The sequence below is a fragment of the Pteropus medius genome, unplaced genomic scaffold, assembly GCF_902729225.1.
Source record: "Pteropus medius unplaced genomic scaffold, Ma_sr-lr_union100, whole genome shotgun sequence".
In the NCBI taxonomy this organism is placed as follows: domain Eukaryota; kingdom Metazoa; phylum Chordata; class Mammalia; order Chiroptera; family Pteropodidae; genus Pteropus; species Pteropus medius.
In genome coordinates, this window is record NW_024340695.1 from 3,702,247 (window position 1) to 3,719,174 (window position 16,928).

At 35.5% G+C, this 16,928-nt stretch overlaps 1 protein-coding gene across 4 annotated transcripts in view; it reads right to left on the reverse strand.

Moving 5' to 3' along the window:
- Positions 1 to 5,625: 5,625 nt before the first annotated feature.
- PPP2R5E (protein phosphatase 2 regulatory subunit B'epsilon) overlaps positions 5,626 to 16,928 on the reverse strand; it is a 130,318-nt gene continuing 119,015 nt past the window's right edge. For 3 of the 4 annotated variants that reach the window (XR_005653130.1, XM_039864568.1, XM_039864561.1), the window contains 3 exons: positions 16,648 to 16,775; positions 14,393 to 14,494; positions 5,626 to 10,293 (listed from right to left, as the gene is read on the reverse strand). Coding sequence is in view for 3 of the 4 variants with exons in the window: in XM_039864568.1 (XP_039720502.1) it covers positions 10,194 to 10,293; positions 14,393 to 14,494; positions 16,648 to 16,775 (330 nt within the window). In the remaining variant the exon portion in view is untranslated. The remainder of the gene's footprint in view (positions 10,294 to 14,392; positions 14,495 to 16,647; positions 16,776 to 16,928) is intronic. The other variant, XM_039864573.1, reaches the window with a different exon arrangement.

A 16,928-nucleotide genomic window follows, 5' to 3' on the forward strand; every position in this document is an offset into this window, starting at 1 on the left:
TCAGGGAGATGGGGCCACACCTGGCCATCAGGCATACACCAGGAACATCAGGCCACTTGTCACCAGATGGTGACAGAGCAGAATACTGTCTCTCCCAACCTGTCTTCTGCTTCTCCCTTTGGTTTCATGTTTTCATCTTTAAAAAGAAATAAGTAAAAACTCAGTGAGCTGTTCATGTATGACATGTGCACTTTTCTGCAAGGATATACTTCAACAAACAGTAAAAGCGAAAGGGTACATGCAATTTCATAATGAAAATAAAGCCTCCAAAATTGATGTGCTTTTTATTTATGAGCTTTTAAAAGGATTTTCTGCAGCACTTCCCTTTCCTCTCCCACTACTGTAATTTAGCTAAACTGTTCGTGCCATTTTATGGATCTTCGGAGGTTTCTCTGATAATTCCTCATCAAATTACTAATAAGAGGAGTGCCTGACTACACTTCCACAAGGATGCCTCACGACCTTTGGGCCCACAGATTTAGAGCCTGCGGAGGCCATAATGAAAGCTCCTCTCCCTTCCCTGACGGCCTCCTCTCAGGTCCATGCAGATGGCCCCTTCCTGGCTCGCTGGACCTCCTGTAGCCTGCAGCGGGCTTTCTAAAAGGACAAAGCTATACCAGAGTTCTAATAAGGAAATAGGCCTGCCTTTTCCACAAGCTTGATCTGTTCAATCATAATCATTTGACACTTCGGATTGCCCATTGTGTGAGACACTCCAGGTGCTGAAGAGCAATGGGGAGCAGTGATAATATCCTTTTTGTGTCAGTGAAATAGCCTGTAAATGCCTAACTAATTAATGCCATCTGATGTTCACATTTCCTCATTCAAGCAAACTAGAATGCCATCTGTGCCAAGTTTCTTTCTAATCCAGAATGCAGCAAACAGTGGTACAGGTCAATTTCCAACCCTTACGTTCTCAAAAGCTCAAGAAAATAGTTACATATTTGGGAGAATATCAGCTCAACATGTTACTTCCTAACGCTTGACTTGGATCTGCTTTATCCTTATGTATTACAATCACTCTAGTCTCAAAGAAAGCCTTTTTTATATCAATGGGCATGTTACAATCTGCAGCTGAGGTTGTCTAAGGTCTGTTGCACAGAGCTTTTGTAAAAAGAATGCACATTATTTATTTGACCTATTTCTCAGGCATTGAGACTTTGGTAAAGAAAAAAAAAAAATAGTCTTCCTTTGCATGATCACTCTCTTCTCTTCCCTTTTGACCACTTTTAGCTAATTTTTTACTCTTTAAGCTGCCAGTAGTTATTTCCACATCTCCAATCACTTATACTACTATTCTTTGATTTAGCAACTCTACAGACATTATCTATTAAGGACTTAGCTTATTTTTGTACGACCTATGCCTCCCCTCTCCCATCCTCCTAATACATCATCATGTTAAAGTAAATTGATCATCAAGGATTGCATTAATATGACTGTTAATATTCTCTGCAACCCAGTAATACACAGTGATATCATATATCCCCTGATATCATGCACTGAGAGAAGAGCATCATCTCTGAAGCATTCTTCCAAATAATGCGTAACTTCAACCCAATCATGAGAAAACAAAACTGAGGGCCATGCTAAAAAAGAACTGGCCAGTACTGTTTCCAAAAGTATCAGTAGTGAAAGATAAGGAAACATTGAGGAACTGTCACAGATTGGAAGAGACTAAGAAGACATAACAACAAATATAATATGGATCCTGAATTGGATGCTGGAAAAGGGACATTAATAGGGTTTTAGGCTGAGAGTCAACACTATGTGAAGTAGGAGGATGCAAACAGAGAAATTATCTTTCCGATCTAAAGAACCAGAGGACATAGTTCAAGACAACCCCAACCACTGGAAAGTGAGGGGAGGTATCCCAGAAAAGAGAGTGCCAGAGAGGAGGAACTGAAATTTTGTGTACAACTTAGCCCAAATCTATAGCTAACGCCTGACCCTCACATGCATGGAACAAACTCCAGCGTATGACAAAAAAAAAAAGGTTGAATTGAGACTTGAGCTACTACACAAGAAAAGGATTTTACGGTTTGAGTCCCTCCAAGTTAGTTTTTGTTAGAACAAAACAAGTAATGCTCTTTAGAAGACTATTACATAATAGTCTTCCTATAACAAAATATTCCTATAACAAAGTATTCCTATAACAAAATATTCAAAGTATTATAGGACAAAATCCAAATTTACTCAACATATGAGGAACAGGGAAAATGTAACAAATTCTCAAGAAAAACACCATTAAAAAAGACAGATTCTTAGGTGACTCGGATGTTGCAATTTGAAAACAAGAATGTTATGACAACTATTATAATTATGCTCAGTGATATTAAGAAAAACATACAATGAATACAAAAATAGAAAATCTCAACAGAGAAGCTATGAAAATGAACTAAATGGAAACTCTAAAACCCCCAAAATAGAGTATCTAAAAGGAAAATATTTACTATATGGGCATAACAGTTAATAGAGATGGCAGAGGAAAGAGCCAGTGAACTTGAAGAAGGATCAATAAAGGTTATCCAATTTAAGAACACTGGAAAAAAGATATTTTTTAAAAAAATAGTAGCACGTCCGCTAGGATGATTATAATCAATTAAAAAACAGAAAATAACAAGCGTTAGTAAGGATATATATTGTTGGCAGGAATACAATAGTGTCGCTGCTATGGAAAACAGTTTGACAGTTCCTCAAAACGTTGAACATAGCATTACCATGTGACCCAGCAATTCCGCTCCTAACTACATACCAAAGGAATTGAAAACAGCATTTAAACAAGAATTTGTAATGAATGTTCATAGCAGCACTATCCACAATAGTCATAAGGTAGAAATAACCTAAATGTCCATCAACCGAAGAATGAAGAAAATATGATATCTCATACAATGGAATGTTATTCAGCTACAAAACGAGTTAAGTACTGATACATGATACGACATGAATAAATTCAGAAACACAATGCTAAGTAAAAGAAGCCAGACACACACAAAAATCACATATTGAATAATTCCATTTATATAAAATATCCAGAATAGGTAAATCCAGAAAGACAGAAAGCTGTTTAGTGGTTGTCAGGTTGGGGAGGGAGAAATGGGGAGTGATTGTTAATAGAGTATAGAGTTCCCTTTTGGGGCAATGATTGTACAATGTTGCGTATTAAATGTCACTAAATTGTATGAACATGGGTGCACGAATATCTGAGATCCTGCTTTCACTTCTTCTGGGTACCTACCCAGAAGTGGAATTGCTAGATCACATAGTTAATTCTATTTTTCATTTTTTAAGGAACTATCATACAGTTTTCCAGTGGCTGTACCATTTTACATTCCCACAGTGCACAAGGGTTTCAGTTTATCCACATTCTAGCCAACAGTTGTTTTGGGGTTTGTTTGTTTTTGTTTTGTTTTGTTTTTTGAAGTTAAATTGGGATGGGGTTGTAATAATGGACTTGAAGAATGTGATACAGAAGTTTGGGATGGCTCCTAGGAAAATAGAATGGTGAATGGACATGCAAAGATGAATGAAATAAGGCTCTTTCTTGCAAGAATGGAGTAAATTTCAGTCTTTTTTAAGTTATGGGGAATAAAATCTCATGAGTATACTAAGAAGTAGTGTACTGTATAGTGATCACTATTCAGAGCAATTTAGAGTCAGAATCTTGCTTCAGTGTTTGGTAGTTGTGTGACCTCAGAAAGACTACTAACATCTCTGAACCTCAGCTGTCTTATCCTTATCCAAAAAATGGGGATAACTTCTACCCTAGGATTGTGGTGAAAACTTAATGAATATAAAATTCTTACAATACAAGGCATACAGCATTTGATATGTGATAGCTATTAAAATTATTTGTCATTAATGTAAATAGCTAGTAAAATAAGCATTTATTAAAAGTAATTAATATTAATTGCAGATTACCATGTGCCAGGCTTTGTACTAATTGCTTTACATATAATATCCAATGTAATATAACAACACCATGAACTAAGTATCAGTTTACCGGCATTTTACGCGTGAAACTGAGGCTTAGATTAAGAAACTTTCTCAAAGTCAGACAGCTAATAAATAGCAGAACCTAAATAATCCCAAGGGTCTCCAATTTCCAGGTCCAAGGCTTTTGCCTTGGGTGACTCTGGCCAGAGACATCTTACCTGAAGAGCTTTAGTGAGGATGAAGGGGGCCATGGCTGAATTCCATCCTGGTTCTAGGCTTCATATCACCTGGTAGCTGCAAACTTTGACTCCAAATTGTATGATTAATTCGGGCTATGATTTTTAAAAACGTGAACTAAATGAGAGATTAAAGAAACAGAAAATCTGATCATCAGAGAATAAGCAAGACTATGGATAGAGGCAATCAATAAACAATGATCCAATCAATGAAGGCACGTCTTGTAGTGGACTTTAGGTGTGGGGAGCAGCATGTAGCTACCTAACTTTTTTTTTTTTAATCTGCCTTTTCAAGAACAAATTACACAATGAACGAGTATCATTTAAAAAATTCAAATTTTAATTCTCCTTGCTATCTCATAGTTTAGTCTGTTCAAAAAAAAAAAAAAAGGCAAATATAAACTTGATCTACTAGACACCACCAGGATACACTATTTCATAAAAATCTGAGAAATTGAAATTGGATGCTACATTTACTTCGCCTCCATTATCATAAATATTTATTTACAGGCAGAAGGCAATGTTATACAAAGGAATAGATATTCTGTTAAAATAAACTCAAATTTCTTTGAACCCTAGAATTCTGTTACAAGTTTCTTCCCCCTGTAACTTACCAAGAGGGTGATCTTCAGATGTTACAAATGGTTATGCTTCAAAATATAAAATTGCTGAGTTTACAAGGATTTTTCCCTCCCTCAGAGGTTAACTGAACATGAAACATTAACTAGTCAACTCCATACAGTTCCAAGTCGGATATGATTTAATTAGCCACCTAAATCAAATGCTTTACAAAGAAAGTACCCCCACGGTTGATTAAAGATGACATCCCTCTCACCACATCACAGTGAGTTCTGCGTCCCCTCCACTTGAATCTGAACAAGCCCTATGACTATCTGACCAACAAAATACGACAGAAGTGATGCCATGACAGTTTCTGCGCCCAGGCCTCAAAAGAATTAGCAGCTTACACATCTGTCTCTTAGAACAAGTTCTTAGAATCTAGTCATCATGCTGTGAGGAAGCCAAAGAAGGAAGCCCCTAAAGAAGCCCATGCCATGAACTGAGACCTCTGGCTGAACCCTAAGCCAATAAATAGCCAGCCATATAAGTGAGCCATGTTGGAAGTGAATTCTCCTGCCCCACCTGATAAACCCAAGCTGACACTTGAAGAACAGAGACAAGATGATCTTGCCAAGTCCTGCCCAAACTACACTTATGAAGAAAAAATAACTGTTGGATTATGCCACGAAATTTTGGAGTAGTTTGTTACACAGCAATAGACACTGGACAACTTCCCAACATTACATACCCCTAGTTGTGAACTGATTTCCTCAAGATGAAAGCCTGAACAGACCAACCCCATTATCGCACAGGTAAGTTGATCAAATCTATTATTTGTATAGTTCAAAAAGGCAACAGAGGTCACAAACAAACAAAACACAGCCAGGCACCTGAAAACTCTTCACTGCTTCTTTATTAGGATGCACCCACAGTACAGAACCTCTCACACACCTGTGAAAGGGAAAGGTTACATTTCTCTTTGGGAGCACCTTCATTTTTGTTTCTGTTACCACTTTGAAGTAAATCATTTTCAAAGAAAGACATTTTCAATTCCAAGTATTTTAAGACTCAGCTTGCATTTTGTTGTGTTTGAAAAGGAAGTAGCATATTTTAACCAGAGCTGGAAGATTGTTTTGTGTCATTTTAACTTTGATGTGGATAAGAAGTCTTCATTGTCTGGTTGAACCAGTCTATAATTTTCATATGCAATTTTTCATATCAAAAATGTTTCATTTTCACCTCTACCACAAACAGATGCTGTTTACACACACATACACACACACAACACACACACACTTTAAAACCAATCATGAACCACAGCATTTCTAACAGAGAAAATAAACTTTGCTGCCCTCTCCTGCTAAAACAATGAAATACTAAAATACCAAAAGATTTATGAAGCTAAAGCAAAATCCTCAAACCAAAAGCAATGGCATTTCATTCTCATATACCTCAATCAAAAATCAGACAACAACCAGAAAAATGTATTGGTAATATTTATATTTGAAAGTTCCCCATTGATACATGAGGTTTGGATTACAACTTATTTACAATAAGTGATTTCTAAAAAAGTAAAGAAAAGAGAAGAAAGAAAGGGAGCGAGGGAAGGAGGGAGGGAGGGAAGGAGGGAGGGAGGGAAGAAAAAGGAAACCTATATTCATAGACATCATAATATGGGATGTTTATTTCCAAGAGAGATACTACTGCTGCTATCGTGCATAAGAAGCAGCACAAATGAACATTCCACTAGATCAAATTTTGCTCAACTTTCTCTCATGATGCACAATTCTTTTAGATTTTCAAAATTAAATAGTGAGAAATATAAAATGCCTTGCCAATATACCTACTACGAAACTCCTTTGTGGCTCATTCCTTAACTCCACTCAGAGAAGCAGCTGAGCCAGAATATAAAAATAAAAATATTGATGTGCAAATAAAATATCACGGATCGTGTCTGGTGCCACCTTTTTGCTGTAGGTGACTGTCACTTTGTGATAACATTGGTATTAGCATCAAGAGAGAGACTTCTCATTTCTTGGGCCAGGTCAGTGCATCCAATTAAAGGGAAAAAGCAAAACAGAGGGAAAAAAAAAAGTTCTGAACAGTTAAAAATGCCAGTAACATCCATACATCTTCCCTTTCCCACCACCCCCCCCAACCCCACAAAAAAATAAAAAAGCTTTTAAAGCTCTAAATATACTTTTTTTTCTTTCCATAGTGTGATTGAGCCTAGGGCTACACATTTAAGTATAGCAGGTGCAATTACAAGCAATTCCTGGCTCTGCACCCTGGACGTCCCACGCATAGGAGGAGGTACAAAATAAATTAAACCCTTCCATTTAGGCAAGCAAGCCCAAGATGAAGGACCATAACCCTGCTTGTGAGTATCCAGCGGCATTGAGGGTATTATTTATTTCTTACTTTTTTAATTTTTATTTTATTTTATTAAAAAAGTCAGATGTCAGGGAGAGCAAAATATAATAAAATTTAAAAGGACAAAAACTAAACACTGAAGGAAAACAACCGGGGACACTTGCACGATGAGAAAAAGGAATGCATGCTTGATTCAAAGGATGAGATGGGTCAATTCATTCACATGGTTTTTCTAGGCCCACAGCCTAAGGCCTCAGCATCGCTCTAAACCACAGGGTTTTTGTTTTTTCTTCCAAAGATACTCTTAATCCTACCCCTGAAACCAATATGGTAGGGATAAGTTTGGAGTAATCATCACTCACTAACTACAATATTTGCTATTTAAAAAATAGATTTATATATAATTCTGGAAATTATGAAGCAAACAAAATATAACACAAAGATGCATTTGTCACAATGAACTCAAGTTGCAGCAACAGCAGAAATGTGGGGAAAAAAAAAACAAAGAGAGGGCTGCTGCAAATGCAGCAAGTACATCCTTAAATGTGTCACATAGTGCAACAGTCAGATTACCTCAGTTACTCTGCATCACCGGACACAACATGACAAATGTCACATTGTTACTTTCAATTACAAAAGAAAAGACAGTGTTTCTTCTCAGAAGTTGCCCTATAAATTTTAGACATGTGTCTATAATTGCTTCTTTAAATATGTCTAAAATTTGGCTTTATTCTTCTCGGTTTGGAATGATCAAATACAAAATTGACATCAAGGATATCTGTGGAATTCTCACCTTAACTCTGAGGACAGGGCAAGGTGCAAAAAAGGAGCCTGGTCTTTCTCATTTCAAATGACTGCATTTTATTCTAATGGGCAGAGATATTTCACAAACCTATGATTTTTAATGCCTTCTATCTAAAAAGATGAATTAATGGCAAACAAAAGTTTTTACTGTCAAAACTAAATGTAATGCAGAGTCAAACTAACGGGCTAAAATCAGAGATGATTTGTTACAAATTTATTTTTTATCTTTAGTATTTGAAATTGCACCTTTGCTCCAGCACTTTTAAAAGAAGTTGTTTCATCTTTGGCAGCCTCTGCCAATTTTACATTGAATCCCCAAGAACGTTGTTATAAAAAAAAAAAAAAATCTATGAATTCCATTAAACCATGTTGTGTTTGGTGTTGCATATGACTCTTTTACTGTTGTTTCTTTTTCAGAATTAACAATGCCAACTTTTGTTTCTGTTTTATGGTTATTGAGATGACAATATCCATAATTAGTTGAATTTTACATACAAACTGTGACCTGATAATCCTGAAACACTTAATAGGGGAAAATGGTCAGCAGCTCTTTTTTCCTTTTTCTTGGAAACCATAACAACTGCATATTCTACTTTATATTTAAATGAAAGGAAGAAAATATACAAGCCCATGTTGGTATTATATTTCTACTAAGAGCAACAACAGTTCATATGTTCATGTTTGCTATCACGATTCAACACATGAACACAGAGTCAGCTCTATACCATGAATACTGCTGGAAGTGATGGTTTAGGATTATCAACTCACTGCTGCCATGTCCATACCAAGCAAAAGCATCCTGGAAATAAACCCCCAAACACATACCTTTCAGTACATAATAATGCAACAACATTAGGTAAGTACATACTGTACACAAGTTTTATCAGTACTTTTATCTCCCCAAGATGTTAAGTCCTCTTTTAAATACAAAGCAGAGAGCCAATAAGATATATCTATGATATATATAGCCCTACATTTTGTTTTGTTTTGTTTTCTTAAACAATTTGGTCACGATGCACCTTTGATATAAAAGCATTTTTAAACTTTATTATTAATACTCAGGACATTAGGAATTTCCAGATTTTTTTCAGTAGCATTTGTAGAACCACTTTTGGTAACAAATACAGTAGTTAGGAATATGCATCCAATTCAGAATGCATAATGTTTATCCTGAATCCTTTCTGGCTAAAAACAGGGCTGGCGCTGTGATGAGATATAGAACGAGAATCTACAAAAAACACTGTAACATGTTTGTTTTTTTCCCAGAGGCTACATCCTCTTTTGCTGGAATACTTTATAAATACATATTAAAAAGTAAGGCAACAACTCCAAACAGTCCAAGCTGTTTGCTCAACTCTCTTCCCAGCTAGATTCGCACTCTTGGCGATCAATTTCATGGTTGTAATTGTGTTTAATGTCTCTCTGATTTCAAAATGGTCCGAAAGGATGTTTTCTGACATTTCTACAACATCTCTGGTATGTGTGTTCAGTGATGTACGCAACTAATACTGGTCAGGTACTGAAGCCTGTGATGTCCCAGTGCCTGTTTTCAAAGGATTCAAGACATTGACTTGGATTCACCATGAACTCATGCATGAATCCAAAATTCCCTTCCCTACTATGTTTATCACCTCTTCTCTTTTACTCCTAATTTTAAAACTAAAGGAGTACCAGGACTGCCTGGTTACTGGAAAGATGTTTGCACCAGTAAACAAAACTTTTATCAGGGACCTATATAATTCATGGCCCCATTCCATGTGGGCATTCAACGCATGAATGTGCAAAAGGAAAAGATGTCAAATTACAGTCAAGTTATCCAGAGGAGGATGTTATACAAACTTATATGGAAATGACAGTCTTTTTTTTTTCTTCCTTTACTATAAATACATTTAACAGCTTAGCAGAAAGACAAGCTAAATTTAAGATTGTTCACATTTGAAAATTGTTTCATACTCTCTGCTAATGATAAATAAGGAACTCCCAATAATGAAATTTTAACAGCAATTTCATCAACAGATCTCTGAAGACTGCTCTTTTTTTTGTAAGAAGGTTAGAACAATGATTATGTTTGCAAAGTTCTGAGAAGTCCATCTACTGTCCAAACTTTGGATTGAAGTCCTTATTTTTTTTCTTTTACTTAGAGACAGGTATATACAGTGCTGTTGTAATAATGAAACAAATGTGAAATCTACTGTAAAGTTGCACAATACAGAAAACTGTTGCTCCATCTTCTACTACATAAATGTGTGACTCCACAGGTTAGTAATGTTGTTGTCATTATTTTTGTTAGGTTGGAATTATCCCATCACGTCTAAGACCTCTCTTCAACTCCAGATCCTCCAGTTTTTTCCATAACTCTTCACGTTCTTTTTCTTTCTTTTTCTCACTGGGGAAGAAACAGAATATAAGGTAAACAACAGAGAAGGTTTAAAGAAGTTATTCATCAATAACTGCTTCTTTGACATACTTCCCCCACGTATATTTTTAAAGGTCTTTGAAATTTGGCATTAAGTTTGTGGGTGTTTTTTTCTTTTTGGTTTTTCTCTCTTGCTCTTTTTTTTCTTTCTCTGACACTTACATAGACACAAAGTAGCATTAATGGTCATAGTAGTAGATGACAAGAATATTTTAAGATTTTTCCTTAATGCTCTTTATACTCAATTAGAAAATTAACTTCAAAATTACTGAGAAATGAAAATAGGGATCATTTATATGTATCTGTTATCCTAAAACCAAGGGCACATGAGTGATTTTTACTTGGGGTCTAATTAAAATCTAATTTTTTCTTTGTCCCCAAATAGTTTCTCAAAAGGGTTGCTAGAAACAACACTGATAAAGAAAATATTATGAATCTATTTTTCCTATACTGTGTATATTTAAACTATTTAGCAGTATTTTGTCCATACAAGTATTAATAATCATAATTTATTTTATATATACAACCAAATTAAATATTCTTTCTTTTGTGATTGGTTTTAATGATCTGGACAGAACTTTTTTGATATCATTATGTATTAAATTTTTAATGTTCCTAGTCTTCAAATTTAGTTTAGTGTCGATTTGGCTAGTGACTTCCAGACTTTTGGAGGAAATGGTAAAATTTACCAAAAATCTGGATGTCTAAAATAAGGTTAACAAATTTTATTTTGCCAAGGACATTTTTATAAAAGAAAGAATGTTAACTTTAACATCAACCAAGTTGGAAATACATAATCCAGGAATACATGACTATAATATAAATTAAATAAATTCACACTTATTAAAAGTAATTCACTGCACTATCCCTAGTTTTCTCATGTTGTGATGAACCAGCAAACCGCAGACCCAAATGACATTTGTGTATCCTGACAACAGGGGCTTCTGCCATCTCAGGCATGAGGGTACGGTCCTCATGCTACTTCACTTAGCAAAGATCTAACTTCAGTCATAGTACAATATTTACTCAGGGATATCCACATAGTTTAAGTGAAATTTGTATATAATTCCAATGCCTCACATTTTTTTATATCATCACCCAGTTTTTAAAATTATATTGATATCTATAGTAACAGAAAGTAACCTTCATTCTCCCACAAAAATCTCCACAAATAACCTATGTAATTTCATATTTTCATTCCACTAAAGTCTTGAGGGACTATTCAGTTATATAATATGGCAATTAATATTACCATTTCATAATTAATATTTTGGTAATTTAAGCCTTGTTTATTATTACTAGTTTCAGCTATCTAAAATATAACCTGCACAAAATGAATTTCAGTGACTTTAACTGCTTTTCAAACAATTACCTACTGGGTAATTTTGACCCTGAAAAATTATATGGCGCGATGGGGGCAAGGTTAGATAATTCTCCAATCATTATGAACTCCAGATTCTTAACTGTAAAAGGAAGTGTTTGATAAATTATCACTTTTGTTTTTTCAGTACAATTTAAGGTTTAAATAAATGTTATAGAACACTGATTTGAGTACATTTAAATCAATTCTAGAGATCCTTCCAAGTTTCAGAGCATATGACCTTTTTATTTGGAGGAAAAATTGGTAAGCAAGGGCTTAGGAACCTTATTCAACTAAAAAGCAGTTTAAACATACGTTAGGTTCATATTGTCCTAATTTGTAGTTAAAATTAATGCCTAACATCATTAAAACACTCATCATCTTGTTACTGAAGCATTTCATTCATATCTTTGATCAAGAGTTTTAAGGCATTCAATATGATTTGTCCTGTGGGGCTTTTCTTCCAGATGAACTTTATACTGAGTTGTCATACATCTTTATGCTGACAACTTTATCTTCAAAAATTCTAAATATTTCTGATAGTGAGTGTCACCTCCATTCTTTCCCACCTTTCTCTCTGCCTGTAGGTGGGAATTTAAAAACTTAACCACATTGTCAAGCTAGGTATACTGTCAAATTCTCTCCCAATTTCAATTTTACATAACACTAATGTTGGCTGGCATATGTATCTAACAGTGTCAGTTACTTATTCCACCCACCATTTTCAGATTTGTAATACTTAAAAATTTTATTTGAACTGAAACAGTTACTAACATCTTGCCATCCAGAAGTGAAATCCTCCATTCAGTTCTTCTGATAGTACCAAATAAATCTCTTTATTTCCTTTTCCTATTTCCCAATCTATGGAGAAATCAATGCTTCCATCTATTCAATAAAACTTTCTACTGCTCACTGGACAAAATATTACCCTTCCTTTAAAAAAAAATTCCTTCTTTCATTTAGAAAGTACAATCACTGTAAGTTACAAATCATCAGAATCAACTTCGCAGTGTCAATTCCTGGTCCCTTTGGTTAATTCTTATCTTTTTCAAGAGGTTAGTCTAGTTTAAATAACCTTTATTATTGAAGTTCAATAAATATGAATTTAATTCAATCAAGCTCAATATTTTAGAGATAAGGTCTTTAATATTCTTAATGGGATTCTATAGATTTAATCCTTACTCAAGTAGGATAATAATGAGCTTTTAGTTATAATAAAAGAAAGAACATTTTGTACAACACACTCTTTAATGATATACATCACAGTATAAAAACGTGTATTTTATCTCCTTTATTTAAACAACATTCTAAAAACATTTTAAGTTTGAGACAAGAGTTATTATTAATTCAGTGACTTGCAACAATTATAAATATAGTAAATTCGAAGTTCTTTAAATTGCAAGTGTGACACAAGGTATCCCATAATTGATATTTATTCCAGCATTGTATAAAAAAAATCTACAGTTAAACACTTGCAATATTTGATAATTAAGTTGCTTTTCAATATACCACATCCTGAAAATTTTAAAAAATGACTGTGATAGTCTTTGTACTCTGCCACCAAACCTTTCCCCTCATTGTTCTCTTTATCAGTAAAATGCAAGTAACACAACCGAAATCAAGCAAAGCAAAGAAACAAAGGGTCCACAGATAGCTTTGCTCAGGAGGTTCAGCAAGGTCCTGGGCATGAACACTAACAACCTCTGGGATCCTCTAAGGATCCCAAATCTAGCATTTGCTTCTGGGTGATCAAAGCCAAACCAGAGGTCCAACTACTAACACACTTTCAAGACTTTCCTCAGTCCCTCCAAGTACACCAATGCCATGGTCTGAATATGTGTGTCCCTCCAAAATTCATATGATGAAATTCTAACCCCCAAAGGTAATGGTAGGAACCTGAAAGAGGATCTTTATCCAAAAGTTCTGGAGGCTGGCACCATGTCTTGGACTTCTGGCCTCCAGAACTGCGAGCAATAAATTTTGTTGAGTATAAGTCCCCATAAAATACCCATATGAGGTATTTTTGTTATAGCAACCCAAATGGACCAAGACAACTTCTTTTGGAAAGTTGGACATATTGAACAAGAAATAACAAAATTAAAGAATCTTGTAAAATGAAATCAAGAAAGGCTTTATTAAATCGAAAACATTTATTGTAAGAGTTCAACTGGTTATTGCTCCCTTTTGGTCTTAAACATTTCAAGGTTTGTATAATACTAGACTCTTCACCTCCACGTTCTTTTCACTGCACTTTAAATTGTAATGCATTTGTTGGGTTCTAGAATAGAAAGTAAGTTCTGGGCCAAAGAGCTAAACAAAATGGTGCTTCATTCCTCCTGCTGCTGGAGTGAAATATAAGATCAGCCCAATTCTAGTTCAAATAAGTTCAGAATGGGAGTGAATCCAGATGGCAAACTACCTGATGGTTCCCTTAAGCGGGCTTGAAATACCAGCTATGTGCCAGACTGTTAACCCTGAGGCAGAAGAGAAACATTATTGAAGGGAAGGAAGAAAGCAGTCTTTTTCAAAATGACACTTTGTTGCCCAGTGGCACGCTAATAAAGACAGCTAATGAGCATGCAAAAACGAATAGATAAATAAAATTGTGCTGCTTATGATTTTGGGTACAATTAGGCAATTTCAGCAAAGAGCCAAGAAAGAATTCAATAGTTTTATGCACAGCTGACATAAAAAGCTTTAAAAAGTTACCGCTGACGATCTGACTTGTATGTGGCTGTCAGCTCATCAAACATGGCGCTGTTCATCTCCATAAACGCCTTCAACACATTGTAGACTAACGCCACGATAGCCCTGGGAAGCACACAGAAAAGAGGACGTGCTGGTTAGTCTTACACAATGGGATGCTGCATGAAGAAAGCAAAAGCACAATCTTTAAATGAGCTACACGTACTACACACTATCTCCATCCCTTTTTATTTGAAACAACTAGAAATGACCTACAGTTCATCTTCACATCGAGAGTTACATTCTTTACTGTTCAAGGCAAGACATCTTTCTGAAGAACTGGCAGGATTAGAAAAAGAAAAATCTAATTTTGCCCTTCTAATTATTGGTACCCAGAATAGACTTGCCTGTGGGCACTTGTTAACTTCATTTACTAAAAAGGCAAGTATAAAAATAAAGCAACTTCACCCTAAAAAAGGAGCACCTATGGTAGGATTAACCTGAGAGACCTGAATTTGCACAGAATTTTATTTTTAAAGTGATAATACACATAATTCAACAAAATCAAAAGCTGTTCCATGGAGACAATATCTATATATATAATTCATATTCAAAGATAAGATACTAAAGCCCTGAGAGTTGGGCAGTTTAATATGAACTTTGTGTCTGATTACGATTTGCATCAGTCCATTCATGCCTGCTTAGTCCCCTTACCGATGCAACATATATGCTGGTAAGGTAACTGGCAAGCTACTAGTGATGGCTGTTATTAGCTGTAGAACACTATACAGCTAAATAGCCAAAATGGTGGTCCATACTCATCAAGTGGAAGAATAAGCTCCTGGGCAATGTGAAGGCTGTCCCATGATGGGCTTGATATCTTCAGACTGGAGTCTAAATAGCATTATCCTTTGCAAAAATATACAAAAGTACTTCCATTTTGCAATGACATGCTCCCAATACCTCTGAAAAGGCACGGGTAAATGTTAGGCCGTATGTTAAATAAACCATGAGTTTGATATTTCCAAAGCATTTATAAGAAAGTGTACTTGCTGTGATGCTGCTTCCTCTGTGTGCCCATTATTAAAAGGAAAACTTGAGCTGCCTTCTGCTGAGGGGAACGACCTTCTCAAACCCAATGGGCAGTGCTGGAGAAGGGCCAAATGCAGTATACTGAGAGGTTATAGACACTGGCTAAAACTACTCTCTAGGTTCTCAAGAGACCATGCGCATAAGGAGACTTAAATGTTTACCAGCTCTTATTTTTACGTGCTAATAAAATTCGTCAAAAATGAAATATGGGATATTTTACAGTTGTATGCAAAACTTTTAAAGATGAATATACTGTGAATGTACTGAATTATATCTGCTAGTTTTTAACTTTTCTTTCTATTCCACAGAGAAATATGTAAAGCTATCCAAAGACAGAATGCTTTAGAAGGACTAGATGTTAAAGTTCTCTTGGAAAGTTTAAACTCTTTCTCTAGAAAACATGTATAATGACTGAGTTGGTTTTCAAAAAATGGATCTTGCTAAAATGCAAATCAATTCGGGCCACTTTCCTCCTTACAACTCTTTAGTGTTTCCTTATCATTCATCTGGTGAAGGCTCATGTGGGCCCTACTCCTTTTTCAAACCTTATCTTCCAGCAACCTCCCTAAAACACCTTGCGCTTTAACCCTCCTAAACTCAAAAGTCTCAGAATTTGATAGGTACTTTTTACATTTTTGTGCCTTTTTATGAATAGACCCACAGAAAGGGCTTCCCCCATCCCGTCTGGCTACCAAATTTCTTTAAGATTCAATTAGTGCATTGCCACCAATGTCCACAAACCTCTGTTCTCACTCCAGAACATCCCCAAAATATCCCTGCCACATTCCCAGACAGGTCAGGAAGCCCTCAAGTAAAGAGATAGGTTAACACAATACACTTAAAACCCTGTTTTATAAAGTACCTCTTTACTTGTAGTCTTCCCATCCAGTCAGTGAATATTTAAAAGGTAGAGACTTTATCTTTTCATGTATCTGTCTTCAGCGACAAGCATAGCATCTAGCACATAGCAAGTACTCAAGACATTTCAATAAAAAGAGAAGGAGGGAGGGAAAGAAGGCCAAAGGAAGAGAGCAAGAGAGGGAAGGAGGAAGAGGAGGAAAGGAGGAAAAGAGGGAAGGAGGGAAGGAGGGAAGGAGGGAAGGAGGGAAGGTGGGAAGGAAGGAAGGAATGAAGGTGGGAGAGAGGGAGGAAGAGAGAGAGGGAGGAAGAAAACTGTGTAAACCTACGGGTTCCAATGTTCTTTTGAAATCCTATAAAGACTGGAAAACATGATGGGAAGGATGACATTAGAGTTTTCTTCTATCAAACTCATGATGTATTCATTATTCCAATAATAGAGTGCCCTTTCTGCCACCTTTGCAAAAAGAAAAAGAAAACGTTAAGAGAGAAAAAAGACATAGGTGAAACAAAATTATAAATCTCCAAACAAAAGTATTTTAAGACTATTTTTATATCACTCAATCAAATGTAAAATTAAATATTAATCACACTTTACATTTTTGTGGAT